The 19,676-nt window shown below is 38.1% G+C and overlaps 1 protein-coding gene across 7 annotated transcripts in view; it reads left to right on the top strand.

Annotated features, from left to right (window-relative positions):
* NNT (nicotinamide nucleotide transhydrogenase) overlaps positions 1-19,676 on the top strand; it is a 116,518-nt gene that overhangs the window by 23,082 nt on the left and 73,760 nt on the right. For all 7 annotated transcript variants that reach the window (XM_053591076.1, XM_053591089.1, XM_053591058.1 and 4 more), the window contains one exon: positions 11,131-11,318. In XM_053591076.1, the coding sequence (XP_053447051.1) occupies positions 11,131-11,318 (188 nt within the window). The remainder of the gene's footprint in view (positions 1-11,130; positions 11,319-19,676) is intronic.

Here is a 19,676-nt window from a genome sequence, read left to right as displayed (position 1 = left end):
ACTTAGCAATTATGAATAGGGCTGCAATAAACATTCTGGTACAAATATCTTTGTTATAATGTGATTTTTGGTCTTCTGGGCATATACCTAGTAGAGGAATTATAGGATTGAATGGCAGATCTATTTTTAGATCTCTAAGTGTTCTTAAAACATCTCTCCAAAAGGAATGTATTAATTTGCATTCCCACCAGCAGTGTAGAAGTGTTCCCTTTTCTCCACATCCACGCCAACATCTCTGGTCTTGGGATTTTGTGATATGGGCTAATCTTACTGGAGTTAGATGATATCTCAAAGTAGTTTTGATTTGCATTTCTCTGATGATTAAGGATGATTAGCATTTTTTCATATGTCTGTAGGCTGTGCATCGGTCTTCTTCAGAGAAGTTTCTCTTCAAGTCCCTTGCCCAGCCTGTGATGGGATCACTTGTTCTTTTCTTGCTTATACGTTTCAGTTCTCTGTGGATTCTGGTTATTAAACCTTTGTCGGAGACATAACCTGCAAATATCTTCTCCAATTCTGAGGGCTGTCTGCTTGCTTTACTTACTGTGTTCTTGGCTGTGCAGAAGCTTTTTAGTTTGATCAGGTCCCAGTAGTGTATTTTTGAAGCTGCTTCAATTTCCCAAGGGTCCTCCTCATAAATATTCGCTCAGACCGATTTCTTCAAGGGTTTTCCCTGCACTCTCTTCTAGTATTTTTATAGTGTCATGTCTTAAGTTTAAATCTTTAATCCAGTGAGAGTCTATCTTAGTTAATGGTGAAAGGTGTGGGTCCAGTTTCAGTCTTCTACAGGTCGCCAGCCAGTTCACCCAGCACCATTTGTTAAATAGGGAATCTTTTCCCTACTGAATGTTTTTAATTGGCTTGTCAAGGATCAAATAATGGTAAGTAGCTGGGTTCATCTCTTGGTTCTCTATTCTGTTCCATACATCTACCTCTCTGTTTTTGTGCCAGTACCATGCTGTTTTGATCACTATCGATTTATAGTATAGTCTGAGGTCTGGTAGCGTGATTCCTCCTGTTTTGTTTTTATTTCTGACTAATGTCTTGGTTATTCGAAGTTTTTTCTGATTCCATATAAAACGAAGTATTATTTTTTCAAGATCTTTAAAGTATGACAGTGGAGCTTTAATAGGGATTGCATTAAAATTGTATATTGCTTTGGGTAATATGGACATTTTAACAATGTTGATTCTTCCCAGCCATGAGCATGGTTTGTTTTTCCATTTGTTAACATTTTCAGCTATTTCTTTTCTTAGAGTTTCATAGTTCTCTTTCTAAAGATCTTTCACATCCTTTGTTAGATAAACTCCCAAATATTTCATCTTCTTTGGCACTACTGTGAATGGAATAGAGTCCTTAACTCTTTTTTCAGCTTGACTATTGTTGGTATATATAAAGGCTACTGATTTATGAATGTTATTTTGTAACCTGAGACACTGCTGTATTCCTTGATCACTTCTAAGAGTTTTGTAGTAGAATCCCTGGTGTTTTTCAGATATACAATCATATCATCTGCGAAGAGCGGAAGTTTGATGTCTTCTGACCCTATATGGATACCCTTGATCGCCTTTTCCTACCTAATTGTGATGGCTAAAACTTCCATTAGAATGTTAAAGAGCAATGGAGACAATGAGCAGCCTTGTCTGGTTACTGATCTGAGTGGAAATGATTTCAATTTAACTCCATTCAATACGATATTGGCTGTGGGTTTGGTGTAGATGGACTTTATCAGTTTAAGAAATGTCCCTTCTATGCCAATTTTCTTAAGCATTCTGCTCATGAAGGGATGCTGGATATTATCAAAAGCTTTTTCTGCATCAATTGGGAGAGTCATATGGTCTTTGTTTTTTAATTTGTTTATGTGCTGAATTATACTTCTAGATTTACGTATATTGAACCAGCCTTGAGACCCTGGGATAAAACTGACTTGGTCATGATGTATAATTTGTTTGATGTGTTGCTGGATTCTGTTTGTTAGGATCTTGTTGAATATTTTTGCATCTATATTCATTAGTGATATTGGTCTATAATTTTCTTTTCTTGTTGGGTCTTTTCCTGGATTGGGGATCAGGATGATGTTTGCTTCATAGAATGTGTTGGGTAGTCTTCCTTCTTTTTCTATACTTTGGAACAGGTTGAGTAATATAGGTACTAGGTCCTCTTTAAAGGTTTGGTAGAATTCTGATGTGAAGCCATCTTGTCCTGGGCTTTTCTTTTTAGGGAGATTTTGTATGGTTGATGCTATTTCAGAACTTGATATAGGCCTGTTCAACATTTCCACTTGATTCTGGCTAAGTCTTGGAAGGTGATGTGCTTCCAAGTATTGGTCACTTTTCTTCAGATTTTTGTATTTCTGAGAATAAAGTTTCTTGTAATATTCATTAATGATTTTTTGAATTTCTGTTGAGTCTGTTATTTCGCCTTTGTCATTTCTGATTGATGAAATTAGAGATTTTACTCTTTTTTTCCTGGTTAGGTTAGCCAAAGGTTTATCTATTTTATTGACCTTTTCAAAAAACCAACTTTTTGATTTATTGATCTGTTATATAATTCTTTTGTTTTCAATTTCATTTAATTCTGCTCTAATTTTGGTTATATTTTTTCTTGTACTGGGCTTGGGGTTGGAATATTCTTCCTTTTCCAGTTGCTTGAGATGTCCCATTAAGTTGTTAACTTCCTCTCTGTTCTCTTGAGAAAGGCTTGCAGTGCTATAAATTTCCCTCTTAGGACTGCCTTTGCAGTATTCCAGAGGTTCTGATAATTTGTGTCTTCATTGTCGTTTTGTTCCAAAAATTTAGCAATTTCCTTCTTAATCTCATCTCTGACCCAGCTATCATTCAGCATAAGGTTATTTAACTTCCGTATTTTCGTATGAGTATGCAGATTCCTGTTGTTACTGAGTTCGACTTTTATTCCATGGTGGTCCGAGAAGATGCAAAGAATAATTTCTATTCCTTTAAATTTACTGAGGTTAGACTTGTGACCTAAGATGTGATCGATTTTGGAGTATGTTCTGTGAGCTGTTGAGAAGTATGTGTATTCAGTTTGGTTGGGATGAAATGTTCTGTAGATGTCTGCTAAATCCAAATGTTGGATGATTAGGTTTAAATCTAAAATTTCTTTGCTCAGCTTCTTATTGGAGGATCTATCCAACACTGCCAAAGGAGTGTTGAAATCTCCGATTATTATGGAGCTGGAGGAAATCAAGTTGCTCATGTCTGTTAGAGTTTCTCTTATAAATTGAGGTGCATTCTGTGTGGGTGCATAAATATTAATAATTGAAATCTCATCATATTGAGTATTACCCTTAACAAATATGAAGTGACCATTTTTATGCTTCCTTACTTTTCCAGCCTATTGTGTCTGGAAATAGAATTGCAACACCTGCTTTTTTCTGATTAGCATTTGCCTGAAATATGGACGACCATCCTTTCACCCTGAGTCTATGTTTGTCTTTTAAGGTAAGATGTGATTCTTGAATGCAGCAAATATCTGGCCTGCGTTTTGTATCCAGTTAGCCAACCTGTACCTCTTTAGAGGACAGTTTAAGCTGTTCACATTAATGGAGAATGTTGATAAGTCTGGTAAAATTTTGGGTATCGAGTTTTTTGAAAGTCCAGTGGACATTTTTAATCCTTTTGCCACTGTGGAAGTTGGAGTTTGATCAAAAGTTTCTGAGTGAGATTACTTTTGTGGTAGACGATTGGGGTGGTCATTATGGAGGATAGGTCTGAGAATATCCTGAAGAGATATTCAGGATTGGTTTGGTTATGGCAAATTTCTTCAACATATGAATGTGATTAAAATATTTAATTTCTCTGTCATAAATGAAACTCAGATTAGCTGGATACAGTATCTGGGGTTGAAAGTTATTTTGTTTTAGGAGATTAAAAGTCGATGACCACCCTCTTCTAGCTTGAAATGTTTCAGCAGAGAGATCTGTAGTCATTCTAATATTCTTCCCTTTGTAGGAAATATTTTTCTTACATCTGGCTGCTTTCAGAATTTTCTCCTTCATATTAACTTTAGTGAAGTTAATTGTGATGTGCCTGGGGGATGTCTTATTTGGGTTGAGTCGTGCTGGGGTTCTGAAACTGTCTGCTATCTGAATTTCAGAATCTCTTTGCATGTCTGGAAATTTCTCTTACATAATTTCATGGAGAAGGGCCTCTGTGCCTTGTGAAGCCACTTCATCGCTTGCAGGGATTCCAATGAGGTGAATATTAGCCTTCTTTGAATTATCCCAGACCTCTCTGAGAGAATGATCCATTTTTGCTCTCCATTTCTCTTCCTCTTTGAGAGTTTGGGAGCATTCAATAGCTTTGTGTTCAATGTCAGAAATACTTTCTTCTACTTGCTCCACTCTGTTACTGAGGGATTCTACTGTATTTTTCAGATCTTTGAGGACTGCAAATTCTTGCTTCAATGTGTCAAAATCTTTGGTTATTTTGTCTTTAAATTCGTTGAATTCTTGAGACAACTTTTGAATTTCTCCTCGAATTTTTAATTCCAACTTTTGAATTGCTCCTCAAATTTCTAATTGGAAAATTTCCTCCATTCTATTAATCTTGTTTGCTATCCAAATTCTGAATTCGATTTCTGACATCTCAGCTATGTGTTTATGAATGGGATCTTCGGTTATATCTGCCATGTCTTTCCTTGGGGAGGGTTGATCTACTCTGCTTATTCATGTTACCAGACTTTTTCTGCTGATTCTGCCCCATGAGTATTTTACACCGTTTGACTTTTCCCCTGGAGCTTTGACGAGGACCCATACAGTGGTATGGCCTGAGAAACTGGGCATCTGTTTGGTGTGGTGGGGCTAAGTGGCTCTGTGTGTTTTCAGCTGGTCTCTGTCTGAGCCTAGTGAAACAATTACTCTGGGTTGAAGTCTCAGCTGTGGAGAAATACTAGCAATTAAGTCACCCCGCCCCCCACAGGCAACAATTGGAAAAGGAAAATCAAACCTTCCTACAAGCACACATCCAGGGCACCACTTGGATAGTCCTTGGGCGACTGGCTCAGTTCAAAAGGTCCAAATCAATTGTCTCACTCAGCACCTGTCTCAGGTGGGAGCGTTTAAAAAGTCTCTCGGAACTGGATTGCAGGGTTCTGGTGACAACTCAGATATGACTTGCTCCGGTGCTCTGTGAAGTCAGGAGGATCCACCCAGCAAATAGATTAGTCTTGGAAGGTTGATGCTTCCTTTCCCACCTTGCACCTCTGTCACCCCCAGTCACTGATAACGCTGCAGGGCTGTGGACCAGTTGCCTCCAATGAGCAGATACTCCAGGGGTTTGCGCCTACCTGAATCACAAGAAAATCTATGTCTTCTCAGCCAGGCCTGCTCTCTGCCTCTATCCTGCAGGGGGAGGTGAGGCCTGACAACTTGGGGTGCTTGATGGTGGCTGGGGGGGGCTGTTCACTCAGTTTCAGCCCTGCCCCTGATTGATGTTGCTGACAGAACAGAACAACTTTGGTAATATTTTTCTGTCCCTGCTAAATTCCCCTGCAGAAGAGAAGCTGTTTTGAGTTAACAGAACCTGTGACTCAGGCCCTGTCTTTGCTGTTGCCTGGTAGTTTGTATTTGCAGCACGGTTAGCTGTCAGTTCTAGCCTCCTGCCCTTCTTTGTCTAGGCTGATGATCCCCTGGGGGCTGGGTGCATCTTATGCTCAGTTAAGTGGTCCTCTGGGTCAGCCCCACCCTGGGAATCTTCTGGCTGTGTGCATGTGTTTTCTAGTCCCCATGCTCCACCCAGGCCGGTACCGCTTCAGGCAAACCTTTTACTCATTGGGCCTGCGTTTAGCTGGTGGTTGCCACCTGAGAAAATGCCTGGCCTAATCTGGTTGCCCAGAGAGACAGGGGTGTGACTCCATAATATCCAGGGGTGAGCCCTATTGTTGCCCAAAACGACTGCTGCTCTGCATCTCAGGGCACTGCCGCTCTGGCGTGGTTACCTCTCAGCTGACCGTCCTCTCCTCACTCCTGTACTGCAGAATCAGCACTGACCAGCTGCAGTCCAGGCCCTGTCCACACTCCTCGATAAATCACCCACGAGTTTGGACTTCTGGGGGACAGGCCTTCAGACCTCAGAGTGAGAATGGAGGGGAGTGCTGGGAGCTCAGAATTGCAGGTAGAGAATATATACAGTTTTACACAGTTTTATGCCTGGCAGGAGAGCGCCATGGCACCCTAGTAGGGGAAGTAAGTCCAGTTTTTAGGGTCTCTCCCATGGAGTATAATGGGAGGACTTTTGAACTCTGCTCATTTGTTTATGGGGTACTCTGAGCTATTCTCATGGGGGAGGGGACTCCTGTCTGCTTGGTGATGGATTTTGTACCTTTTGTTTGTATCCTTGGGGTTGCAGCTCGCCTCAGCGGGGTTGATGTGCGTTCTTCAACCTTCTCTCTTGGCACAACTCTAATCCACCAGGTTAGTTGCTAAATTTCTGTCCTTCAATTCTCCTTCTGGATGGGAGCCTCCTTATCAGGCTGAGAACTTAGTGGAGAAATCTGATCATATTCACTCAGTTATTCAGCATAAACTTTCCCCCAATAGTGAGACTATGAACTAATTGGGAAGCTCATAATGTGAAATCCTTTGTTATTCAAACTGAACACCATGCCATAGACGTCTTTGAACTTCTTATAAAAAGCTCAATCTTTCTTCATTCACTCGTAGTATCTGATTGGGGATAGGTTGCTATCTTCCTTTTCTGATGACTTCCTTTTCTGATCACGGAGAAGCCAGTCCTTTTCCTTTGGTTGGTTGATGGAAGACCAACCGACAATTTCGACAGATTAATAAAACAAAGGTTTGTTTCTAAATACCATGAGCATGGGGGAAAATGTCCTAATGACAGTCAGAGACCTGGCCCTTCTCAGGAGTTTGTCTTTTCAGTTTTAATGTTCACCGATGGGAAGTTTCTTTAAGACCTCCAAGTCTGTAGGAATCAGATTGCTCAAATTTTCATTGTAGTAGATGATAGTATTAAAGTAGAATTATATATATTTCCCTAGATGTGATTTGAAATTTAATGGAGGTGAACTACTGAGAATTTAGTGTATCAATTTAGATTGTGTACAGAGTAGACAGCTAGAATATGGCTGTTGCTTTATATTAGAAAAATAAAAAAACTATTTTTGTTTACAAAGAATTAAGTTTATTCAGATAACTATACAATGAAGAAAGATGTGGCTGAAGTTAAATAATACTTTTTCTACGAATTATAGTTAATCTAGTCACTATTTTGAGACTGGGGTTGGTATCATAAACATGAGATCCAAATGTATTGGAAAACACACCTGATTATAAATTCTCTTTGGGAGGTTGAGTGGTATATATTTTCAGTTATTAAACATCCTAAAAACTTAAAGACAAATCATTGCCCAATGATAGTTAAAGAGTCTAATTTTTTAATTCTTTCAAATAATAACTAGGAGATTCCCTTCTTAATAGTGATTATCTTAATGCCTGTGATACAAAGTTTAAAATATATAAAAGCTTTATTTTCTTTTGTATCATAAAAATAATACATGATTATTTACTCAGTTCAGAAAAATATGAAAAAGCACAATGAAAATAAAATGCCCTAAAGTCCTACTGCCTAGAGATAACAGTTAACATTTTAATATATGTTCCCTTTGCTACACATTAATTAAAAATGCAAATTTACTAATAATACTGTTTCACTTTTTTTCATTTAAAAGTAGCTGATGAAGATCTTTCCTTACCAAAAATATTTTTAATAGCTACAGAAGTTTCTATTGTAGAGTAGGGGTGGGGATCTTTTTCATGTTGGAAGGCTGCGTTAATTAATTGTAATCACATAAGGCCACATTCAAGAAGCTTCAATTAGACATACTTAAAAATGTACATTATTTTGTAAATATCTACTATGTACTTAGTAATTTCAAAAAATGAAAACTTTTGTTAATTTTAAAGTTAACTAACATTTTAATGCTTTTGTTGTGTCTGCTTATTGTTGGAAAGCATTTAAATATTTGATTGCAGCATGGAGGTTTGCAGTTTCAGTTGATCCTATATAGGTGGGTATCAGTCACTTGTGACCTTAAGGGTGTCTTGATTTGGGTTAGGTGGAGAATGTAGATTCACAGCAGTAAGTGGTTGAAAAGCAAGAAACCATTTTTCTGGCATGTTGCTGAAGGCATGGCATAAATCTGCATTTTTTCCAAATTGCATTTGGATCTCTCTTAGTGTCAGATGATGACTTAAAAATGTCATCTACTGAGAACTCAATCAATTCCATCTGCAGTTTTTTAGGTGCCTTGGTGAGGCTGAAATACTAATTTCATTGCGATGTCAGGAACCTTTCATTCTGTTCTCCAGTTAATAGGTCTATAACAGTTGTGTATTCTTCAGATGATTCACGTATATCATTCTGCTTGTCAATGACTTTTTCTAACTGGAGAAAATGTCCATCTAAAATTTTTGTTTTTGAAGTGTTTGGGAAAAAGATAGTTATTTTTTTAAATGTTTGGACTTTTTGCCACTTATCACATATATACTTAGTTCTACCTTGCAAAGAAATATTCAAGTTGTTTTTATTTGGCATATCACACAGAAATGTTGTACATTCTTATAAAAATATTCTTTCATTAATTCACATTACTGATTCTATTCTATATAAAATTTAACTATCTATTCTTGCAGAGATAAAATTTTGACTAGCACCTGTCCCTGCAATAGTAAGCACATTTTTGAATAATATAGCAAATCTACACTGAATCCCTCATCATTCAGCTTTAACATGTTAGGAAACTGATGATGCCATGTTGAATTTGCACAAATATATTAATAGTGAGCAATACTTGCAACATGTTGCAAAGTAGGTTTTTTTTTTTAGGCAGTCTCCCTCTGTTACCCTGGGTATTGTGCAGTGGTGTCTTCATAACTTGCTGCAACCTCAAATATCTAAGTTTAGGTCATCCTCCTTCCTGCCTCAGCCTCTTGAGTAGCTAGGACTATAAGCTTCTGTGAACAATGATGCCTGGGTAATTTTTCTTTCTTGCTCTTGCTCAGGCTGATTTTGAACTTCTGATCTCAGTATAGATTTTGCCAATGCAAGATAGAGTAAAGAGAAATGAGAGCATCTCAATCTGTTAATACTTTTAAAAATCTGTACAATAAACCCTTGATGTTTTCCTGTCATGGAAGGTGCACCATCTGTACATACACTTACTAAATTTACCAAGTTCAGTCCAACTCCCAACATTTATCTTGAAAGTTGGTGAGATACTTATTCCTCGTGTGCTACTGGCAAGAGTACCAAAATGAGTGATTCTTTATAACAAAGAAAATCTTCTGTTATAACCTGAAGGAAGTATAAAACCTGTGCTGAGTCAGTAGTATCAGTTGATTCATTAAAGAGATTGAAGAATATATATTTTCCTTTTGGAGTGTTGCATGAAGTTGCTCTGTTAAGTTGAAGGCTAATTCAAATACGTGCTGTTGATAGGTTATGGTTCCCTTTGAAAGAGACAGTTGTTTGTACTTTGAAACATTATCAGGGGGGCGGCGCCTGTGGCTCCAAGGAGTAGGGCGCCGGCCCCATATGCTAGAGGTGGTGGGTTCAAACCCAGCCCCGGCCAAAAACTGCAAAAAAAAAAAAAAGAAAAGAAACATTATCGGGGTCTAAGCATCGCATAACTTTCATAATGCATTCTTTCGCAATTTCTACATCACTGAGTAGCTTCCTTTTTTTCTTGAATATATAATCTACTTTATAAATTGCTTCAGTGGCATCATTTCCAGGTCTCATTACTGCTTGAAAGAATTGTCTTTGCTTTTAATTTTCATCTTTTTTTTTTTTAAGATCAAAAAAACGGGTAAAATGTTTACATAGCATTTAGATTGTATTAGGTATTGTAAGTAATCTAGAGATGATTTAAAGTATATGGAAGGATTTGTACAGGTTATATGTGAATATTACACTGATATATAAGGGACTTGACCATCTGTGGATTTTGGCATTTGGTGGGGCAGGGTCCTGAAACCAATTTCCCATGGATACTGAAGGGTGACTATATCTAAAAATATATGTATGTGGTGATAACTCTTTATTTCTTTAGGACAAATTCTTAGAAATGGAATATTGGGCAAAAGATACATATATTAATTTTGTTACATTGTAATATTTTTAAATAATGAGATTATTTTGTTGGTGAAGATATAACAGCAAAGATGGCAAATAGCTATTGTGTTTCTAATGATATATGTTCATTATTTAGAATTATAGAGAAACATAAGAAGAAAATGAAAATTCCTTTTGTAATTCTGTCAGCTAGATATAATGGTCAATGATATTTTGGTGTAATATCTCACAAAGTTTTATGTATATAATTTTTGAACAAAATTTAGATAATTATATATATATACATACACATATACATATATATAATTTCAAACTCATTTTATTTATTTTTAATAATAGTAGACCTTTCTCCGCTGGAGATTATAATTCACTGGGTCTGCAAAGTGGCCTAGGTTTTCTGACTAGGATATTGTGCTTGGATAGTATTTAGTTTTTTAAATTGAATTTATTTTTACATAATTTAAATGTGTTAGCTTTACACACTTTACCATTTACTATCCTATATAGTACTTTTTACAAACACAATTTACTTTAAAGTACTGGGGCTAAAAATTCATTAAAATATTTTGAAGAGTTATTTGTGTGGGAAAAGTCCCCAATAAGAACAAATTCAGAACATTTAGAAATGCAAAACCTCAAATTCAGTGATTTGGACATCAAATCTTAATTTAATATGTGTGAGATAGCGCATCATAAACAACGTTGGGGTCACAGGGAACATACTTCACTACTGGAGTTGGCAATAGTGAGTATATTGCAACTATATATATTTGGCAACTGAGCTAAATAGGAGTTAGAATTCCCTATAGTTTTCCCCCCAGGGAAAAAATGTCATAAAAGTGTTACTTGTCTTAAAAAAAAGTTGGAATAGTTTAGTCAGAGAAATAAAAATAAACTCTTCACTTTTGAATATATACAGTTTATTCTTCTTAAAAATGTATGTGTACATGAGGATCTTGATCCCTTTATTAGAGGCCTGTCATAACCAGTATTTCCCCCTCAATAATTACCCTAGAGCTGCAGCTCTGGAACAGTTCAAATCTCTTGGTGCTGAGCCTTTGGAGGTAGACCTGAAGGAATCTGGAGAGGGACAAGGAGGTTATGCAAAAGAGATGTCCAAGGAATTCATTGATGCAGAAATGAAACTGTTTGCTCAACAATGCAAAGAGGTAGACATCCTTATCAGCACAGCACTTATTCCAGGTATGTTATTAAGGAAGTGGTTATCTTTAAAGCATTTTTACTCGTGATTTTTTTAAAAAAATGAGGTTGAACAATTGTTTGACATTTAAATTTCTTTACGTAAAGATCGATTTTTCTATTGTAAAAAAGTGCCAGACAGTGTGAAAGCACAAGACGAAAATTACTGCAGCCCCTAGAACAGCGGTTCTCAACCTGTGGGTCCTGACACCTTTGTAACAATGAAAATACATCCTGCATATCAGATATTTACATTACAATTTATAACAGTAGCAAAATTACAGTTATGAAGTAGCAATGAAAATAAAAAATTTTATGGTTGGGGGTCACCACAATATGAGAAACTGTATTAAAGGATCATGGCATTAGGAGGCATTAGGAAGGTTGAGAACTATTGCCCTAGAGATAAGTCATTGAAATCTGATATGTTTTCTTCCTTTCTTATTTCTGTGTATTTTTATCTAACTGGGTTCATAGATCACATTCCACATAACCATAAAACATTGTTTGTAAGTAGTTTCTTTTTTAAAAACCCTGATAAATAGATTGTTAATTTATTTCTATTTAAGATATTACTACATTCTCATTGTAGGAAATTCAAATAGTACTGAAAAATATGAAGGAAAAAATTACAGATAATCTGAAGTTCCATCACTAATGACTGTTATTAATATTTTGTGTTTTTTTTTTTTTTGAGACAGAGTCTCAAGCTGTCAGCCTTGGTAGAGTGCTGTGGCGTCACAGCTCACAGCAACCTCAAACTCTTGGGCTTAAGCAATTCTCTTGCCTCAGCCTTCCAAGTAGCTGGGACCACAGGCGCCCTCCACAATGCCCGGCTATTTTTTGGTTGTAGTTGTCATTGTTGTTTGGCAGGCCTTGGGCTGGATTCTAACCCACTACCTCCAGTGTATGTGGCTGGCGCTGTAGCCGCTGAGCTACAGGTGCTGAGCTGGTTATTAATATTTTGATGATCATGTTTTCATTGTGAGAGAGAGAGGAGGGGCTATGTTTGTGTATTTATGGATTTTCCAGTGTAAGTTTTTACTTATGGATATGACACTTTACAACTTCCTAATTATTTTCTTTGACATGGTTGGTCTTTTCAGCCAAATTGTGATCTCTTTGATAGTAGGAATTACTTTCTAGTTCTTTTACAACATCTTCTTCTAAAGTATATTTTACACTCGATGGATGATTGATGTCAAACCAATAAGGTTTTACTGATTAGTAAGCAGAAGCTTGATCCAGCAAGATCTGGAAGTGAAGAACTTCTTCACCTTTTATATTTTTACTCCATCTCCTCCCTTGTCCTTTCCTTCTGTAATTGAATAATGAATATCATTCTGCCTCTCATTTTTTCCTCTCTGAAAGAAAGTGGTCCACATAATGAGAACTTAAAGGTTTCAAGGTGGCTAATGTGGGATCCTGCTAAAGGAGCTTCCTTTTTCTAGGAGAGTGTGGAGAATTAGACACCGCTTTGTCATAAGGCCATGGGAGAAATGAAGCGCTCATCTGGTACCTTCCCCCCACAAAAAAATCTGGCTAATATAAACACAAGGACAGGGAATTGACTGGCATCAGATCTGTGAACTTACAGGAGAAAACATGTATCACAAGTTCTTTCTGTTCTGTTTACTCAGGTGACAGGTGAGCTGGTCTCTTCCGAAACTCACATCCCACCAGAGCTGGAGAGATGAGGTAGACAGGGAGCAGAGTGACATGAGGGTGTCATCAGGGCTCAGGCCACGAAAGCATCTGTGAGTGTAGAAATGAGCTCTGCATTTATTTACTGGAGATGCACGCAGATCAGACAAGCCATGGACTCAGGATGGTATTTGTGAAATTTGGCAATGAGAACAGAACTCATGCTCAAGGAGTGTCAGGAGAACACTTAAGGATCCATCCTTTCTTTTTGTGGCAAGGGCTCCTGGCTCAGCTGTTATACAGGTGGCCTTGAAGAAGGGATGGCATGACCTATGCAGTGGCCACCATCTGATCTTCAGAGGCAGCTGTGCCTCTCCAAGGGGAGTTCTGCGCTCACTACTTGCAACAAGTGACCAGTAGAGGGTGCTAGAGCATTTACTCAGGGAGGAGCTGAGGTGGCGAGGAAGCTAGTTTTAGTCACCTCATATGCTAAGTCATAAATATACTGAGGATAATTTGGATGTTACATGTAGATTGCTTATAAAGCTAGAAGTGAGGGATAGCACTCAAGACTTCTTATATAAATATATATATACTGACTTTTAGGGCCTCCTCCTCCCCCCCTTAAAATCTTATTTTCTTATCAGTACTTTATGGTCAGTGTACTTAAATAAAAGGTCAATTTGTATGATAGTATTGAAGACTAGTTAAAGAAGTTTTATTCATCTGTTTCACTGAGCTTTTTCCTATTTCTGAAGCCATGATGTTTACATTAAAATTTCACACTGTTCTTGAACAGCCCAGAGCTTGCTCTCAAAAGGCTGGCTGAAAAAGGACTTTTCCCTTATGTTTTTTGAAAACAAACAAAAAAAGAGAAAGGTGATTAGCATTAGATTTTTATAAGGAAAAAGGCAATTTTTCTAAAAGTCCATAGGTGACTGAAAATTGAAAGCACAAACATTTGAAAAAATGATTGAAAGGATTACATAGAAGTACAAATGTCCTTTGAAAAACAGTGTCCTTGACATTGTGCCTTTATTGGTTTATGTCCTGAGGCTTTGTGAAGGTCACCTGCTGGTGTATCTGTTTACCTCCTGAATGACCCAATGAGCAGTAGTCGTTCTAAAGTTTTCCTCAAATGGATTCAAAAGGAATTAAGTCCTGGTCAGAAGCTTTCTAAGCTAAGATTTGTAGACCAGCAGCCCTGGAAGGCATTCTGTGATGCTATAAACACAAGGGAAAGCTCCCCACTTTCCTGCCCAGCTCTTTAACCTTTGTGGGCGCCATTTAAAAAGTAAGCCAGCCCTGTTCTCTGGTAGTGCTCAGACTGTGCCAATAAACATTTTTGCTAAGTCTTTGGAGACACTAGAGATTTTTTAGTATCCCCAATGATCTGGAACCATTTTAGAGAGACTTGTCATAGACATAGAATATTTAACCAGGAATAGGCTGAATCAGGTTGAAAATCTGAGTAGTAAATTGGTGGGGGGACGTTCTGAAGTAGGGTGATTGTGTACTGACAGTGTCTTGGGTAAATTTCACCTAAATTCTAGTGAGAATTAAGAGTGTTGTGGAGCATATGCTAAGTTTACCTGGCCAAAAGCAGCTTTTCCATTAAAAATCTTTGCTAGTGACCACTTCCTTAAAAAATCATGAGCATCATATGGTCATAGAGCTTGCCTGTTCTCCCCTTCCTCACCGCAGGTCTTGCTCTTATCAGTTTAGTGGAATCATGGCGACTGCAGGCCTGGGGTTTTGTTTATTAATGATGACTGTGTCTTGGACCACTAGGGTTTCTGGCATCATTAGATGATGGTGTCTAAATTGAACAAGAGTCAGATCAAAGTCCTTCACCTCATATCTGTGTTACCGCACTTGTTGGCGGTAATTCTTTGCTTTCATTTTCTAGTCCTGATTTAGCAGTTATAGATTTATGGGCTCATGTTAAACTAATATCTAACTCTCTGGGGTTGATTTCAGTCTTGTTGGCTGCTGTTATCTCCTCAAATAAGCTAAGATACTTTCATGCCTTTGCACACATATCGATCCTTCTCTTTGGAACGCTATCCCTGCCCTTCCCTGCCTTTTGAAATCCTACTCAACTTAGTTGCCACATTTCCATAGTTTCTGACACCCCTACTCAGTACTAGGTGTTCTTTTTTCTGCACTCATAAAAGCCTGCCTGTGCCTTCAATTACAGCAGTGCTTAATCTCACTGTTCTTTAGTTGTCCTGTTTTCCTGTGAGGGCAGCAGTTGTCCTGTTTTCCTTTGATTTATACTATAAATCAAAGACTTGGCATCTTATTAGATTTATGCCATAAATCAAAGACTTGGCATAGTGCTTTGTACACAATAGTGGCTTAGCAAATGTTGCTGAACTAACACTTTTGGGTGTCTTCCTTAGGTCTTGGTTAATACAATCCCTTTATTTTTCTAATGCTATCCAAGGAAAGATAGAACACTCTGTCAACTCATTTTTGGATAGGAACCTTGCAGAGGCTAATTTGAGACTGGGAACTTAGCTTTCTTAAGTTATCCAAAAGTAGGACACATGCCCAGTCTGCAATTTGAGGTGTTTAGCTAGACCTCTGAGGAGATAGAAGTAGGAAGTGGTGGACAGTCTGTTCAGGAATTAGTAAGGAAGATAGTCATTGCTTGATTATAAATTAAAATACCTTAGGCCATATATAGTTGGATTTTTTTTTAGTACAATCCAGATTAGGGTAGCAGTACTTTTTGTTTTTATGTATGGTAGTTAGGGTCTACAAAATACATCCCTCAAAGGACTCTCATGGTAATTTTCCATGACTTTAGAAAATTGGGAGGTGTTTTCTTCTGGTGTACAAAGGCCTTACATATATGAAACTGAACCTGAGGGATTTTACATCTCCCGGAAAATCAACATTGGTTCTCTGTCTGCTACTGCATGTCTCGTTGAGTTCATCTTTCATGTGGAGTGAAATAAAGTACAAAAGAATGACTTTCAAAGTTGTACTTTTTCAAAGTTGTACTTTTAGGCAAGGGAATAATTGATATGAGAATAATTGACACTCTTAATTTGTGTAATCCCACAATGATAATATTGTTTGATGACTATACACAATTTTCCCTAAGAGTATATTTTTCAGATTGTTCTTTTTTCCTCTTCTTTACACGTTATGATCTCCTAGGACAAAACTATATGCCATAGATCATTTATACCCAACATTTTTGGAATTATTATTTTTTTATCTGATTTATTTACTGTCCTTCTCTTTCTTAAATGTATTATATGATTATATAGAATTTTGTAATATTACTTTGACACAGTTTCATTTGTTCTGAGAATTTTGAAGAACAGAGAGCAACGTAAGTGTTACCACATCAAGCGTTGGTAACCACAGGCTGTCTCCGCACCTCTTGGTAGCTTTCAACACAGTCAGGGCAACTTGTCATCAAGAGGAGGAAGCCAAAATTGTGGAGTTTTCTTTTGCCATTTCTCAGTCTTGATCTTTTAGGATGTATTTGAGCGCACTCAGTAAGTGACTGGGCCAATTTAGCACATGTTCAATTAGGAAAATTTATGGCACAAGAATTTTATTCTGGTTGGGTCTGTTATTTCTCCAAAAGTATGTTGCAATCTTGGGAAGCATTCTGTTCTTCTCCCTGGCTGTCCCTGAGTTGAAGAGGAATGGCAGGCCAAGGCTGTCACTGGTGAAGCAGTACTGATAAAATTACTGTACGTAGTAGGACTTCCCACCATACGAATTTCTTTGCCTTCTTCCTTCCATTTTCCCTGGAAGGTACTTCCTTGTGCCTCAGTATTAGTTAGGACTGGCTCTAAATCCATCATGTATGCTTTAATAGACTAACCGAAAGTATATAATGGTTTGGACTTTGTAGAAATTTACATTTTGCTTAGTTAACAGTAATAGGTAGGCTCACACAGCCTTAACCTGGGGATTCAGTTTAAGACACTGTTGCCATCATGGTTATGAGGCTGTAAAAGTCACAGGTCATTCTGGGGCTTTGTCTCCAAAAGGTCATGGTGGGGTGCAGATGGTAGACCTGGAAGGGGTGCACATCACTTCCTGCATTTCTTTTTTGAGACTCTATGAAGGAAGCTGGGAATTGCTACATGGTTTGCTAGGGCTTCTGTAACAACATACCACAAACCTGGTGGCTTAAACGACAGAAATTTATTTTTCCACAGTTCTGGAGGCTGGAAGTTTAGGATCAAGGCATCAGTGGGTTTGGTGTTACCGATGACTCTCTTGGCTCGCAGATGGCTTCCTTTTTGCTGTGTCCCCACATGGCCTTTCTTTTTGTGTCTGCATTTCTGGTATCTCTTTCTGTTTCTGAATTTCAATTTCTTTTAAGGACACCAGTCAGAGTGGATTAGGACACATTTTAATGGACTGTTTTTAATTTAATCATATCTTTAAAGACTCCATAGTCATATGCTGAAGTACTAGGGGTTAGGGCTTCGACATATGACTATATGACTTATGGGGACTTTGCCTCCACTGGGATCCCCTCCTTGGGCCTATGGGTTTCCTTCCTCCCACCCGGAAGCTTATGGGTTCTGGCCCCGCTGTTCCCGTGGCTCCCCTCACTTCTGGATGTGGATCTGGCCCTGCCCCCTGACCAGTCCACTCCTTCCTCTCTTGGTTACTCTGACCACAATCAAAGTGTGACCCTGGTGAGCAGCTGTGGGCTTCTTGCCTTGCCTGCCTGCCTGACCACACTGCCCAGCTTGGGATCCTTTGGGGGTAACTCTCCTCATACCAACCCTGTGGGAGTGGGGCTTGATTCTAGCCTTGTAAGTGAGTGTGACAGCCTGGTAGGGGCACAGGAGACCAGGGTTGGGGTCTTGGGACAGCCTGAATGGGTTCCATGGGTGTGCAGTGTATGCATCGGCTCTGTAGGGTACAGGTAGGCACAGGGCTCCTATGCTTAGTTTGACCTTGCTCTTCTGTGCTCTCTCCCTGCTCCCTCCAATGTGTCCCAAGATACTGTGCCGGGCTCTTAAGAAGCAGGCTCTCTGCGCTATACACTGGGGGCCCTCTCTGGCAACCTCTGACCCCCTTTCTGGCAATAGTTCCTTTCCCTCCGTCCTGGATAAGTGAGCCCAAACAGATGGCTGAGCAGGGAGGAGCAACCTATAACAGATGTAGATTTTTGTTCACAGCCTCATTCCTTTTCCTCACTTTGTAATTTTATCTGTTTACTTATAATCTGTTCATTGGAAATCAGAGGAAAGATCATGGATTTAGAGCCAGATAGAATAAAGTTCAGGTTATAATGCTTAGCAGCTGATTTGTTTCTGTAACATCAGATCCCTCATCTCTGAAACTGGCATAAAAATTTCTACCTTGCAGACTTATTTTGAAAAATACACGAAGAAAAAACCCAGTGTAGAGCTAAATGTAGAGAATGGTATTAATTCTTTTTTCCATTGATGATGCCTGGTCTGGTGGGTGGTGCTCAGGACTACAAAGCTTATTGAATTTTGCTAAGTCCAGACATTCTCAAAGATTATGTGAAATGTTAAAGATAGTCCACAAGACTGGTGACTTTTGTGAATCCACTTGTAAAGTTACATAATTAGCATTTATCAGATGGCAGGCTGGTGTGGGTTTCCCTGGGGAGAAATATGACTTGTTTTCTATCTGGATTTTCTGAAGTTATGATTTTATTAAAACTCTTTTGCCAGTTGGCCCTTAAGTTGAAAGACATGAAGAAGAAAATAAACAGTATTTGTTCTATACTTAAAAAAATCATGGTAGGGCTGAGTACATTGGATACTTTTTATTCCATTCTTGAGATACTTTGCTAAGAAGAATATGTTCCAGCTCCATCCATGTAAATATGAAAGAGATAAAGTCTCCATCTTTTTTTAAGGCTGCATAATATTCCATGGTATACATGTACCACAATTTGCTAGTCCATTTGTGGATTGATGGGCACTTGGGCTTCTTCCATGACTTAGAAATTATGAATTGGACTGCAATAAACATTCTGGGGTGGAGGGAGGATGAAGGGTGGGGCCACACCTACGGTGCATCTTAGAATGGGTACAGGCAAAACGTACTAAATGCAGAATACAAATTTATACATATAATAACTGAGAAAATGCCATGAAGGCTATGTTAAACAGTTTGATGAGAATATTTCAGATTGTGTATGAAACCAGCACATTGTACCCCTTGATTGCACTAATGTACACAGCTATGATTTAACAATAATTAAAAAAGTTAAAAAAAATCATTTAGTTATTTCATATTAATAGAATAATACAATCAGAATGTATAATAAATACTGATCACTTCATTTTTAAAGGATTTTGGTAGCTAATGTATATACATTTAATGGAGGGAACTCAAAGAATGCTGTAGTTTCTATAAGAATATTATATATGCCTTGTTTGTGCTCCCATTTATGTTTGGTAGATTATTTTCCTTTTTGGAGAATTCCTGTAGCCTATGAAGTCATGGTAAAATCTTGACTAATTTTGCTTTTTATTTATATAGAATTTTGCATCTATGGGAGATAAATTATTATTATTATTTTTTGAGACAGAGTCTCAAGCTGTTGCCCTGGATAGAGTGCCCTGGCATCATAGCTCACAGCAACCTCCAACTCTTGGTCTCAAGCGATCCTCTTGCCTCAGTTTTTTCTATTTTTAGTAGAGATGGGGTCTTGCTTATGTTCAGGTTGGTCTCGAACTCCTGAGC

Source organism: Nycticebus coucang, chromosome 1 (genome assembly GCF_027406575.1).
Source record: "Nycticebus coucang isolate mNycCou1 chromosome 1, mNycCou1.pri, whole genome shotgun sequence".
Lineage (NCBI taxonomy): Eukaryota > Metazoa > Chordata > Mammalia > Primates > Lorisidae > Nycticebus > Nycticebus coucang.
Note: the sequence above shows the minus strand (reverse complement) of the source record. Positions and strands in the feature narration are given on the sequence as shown.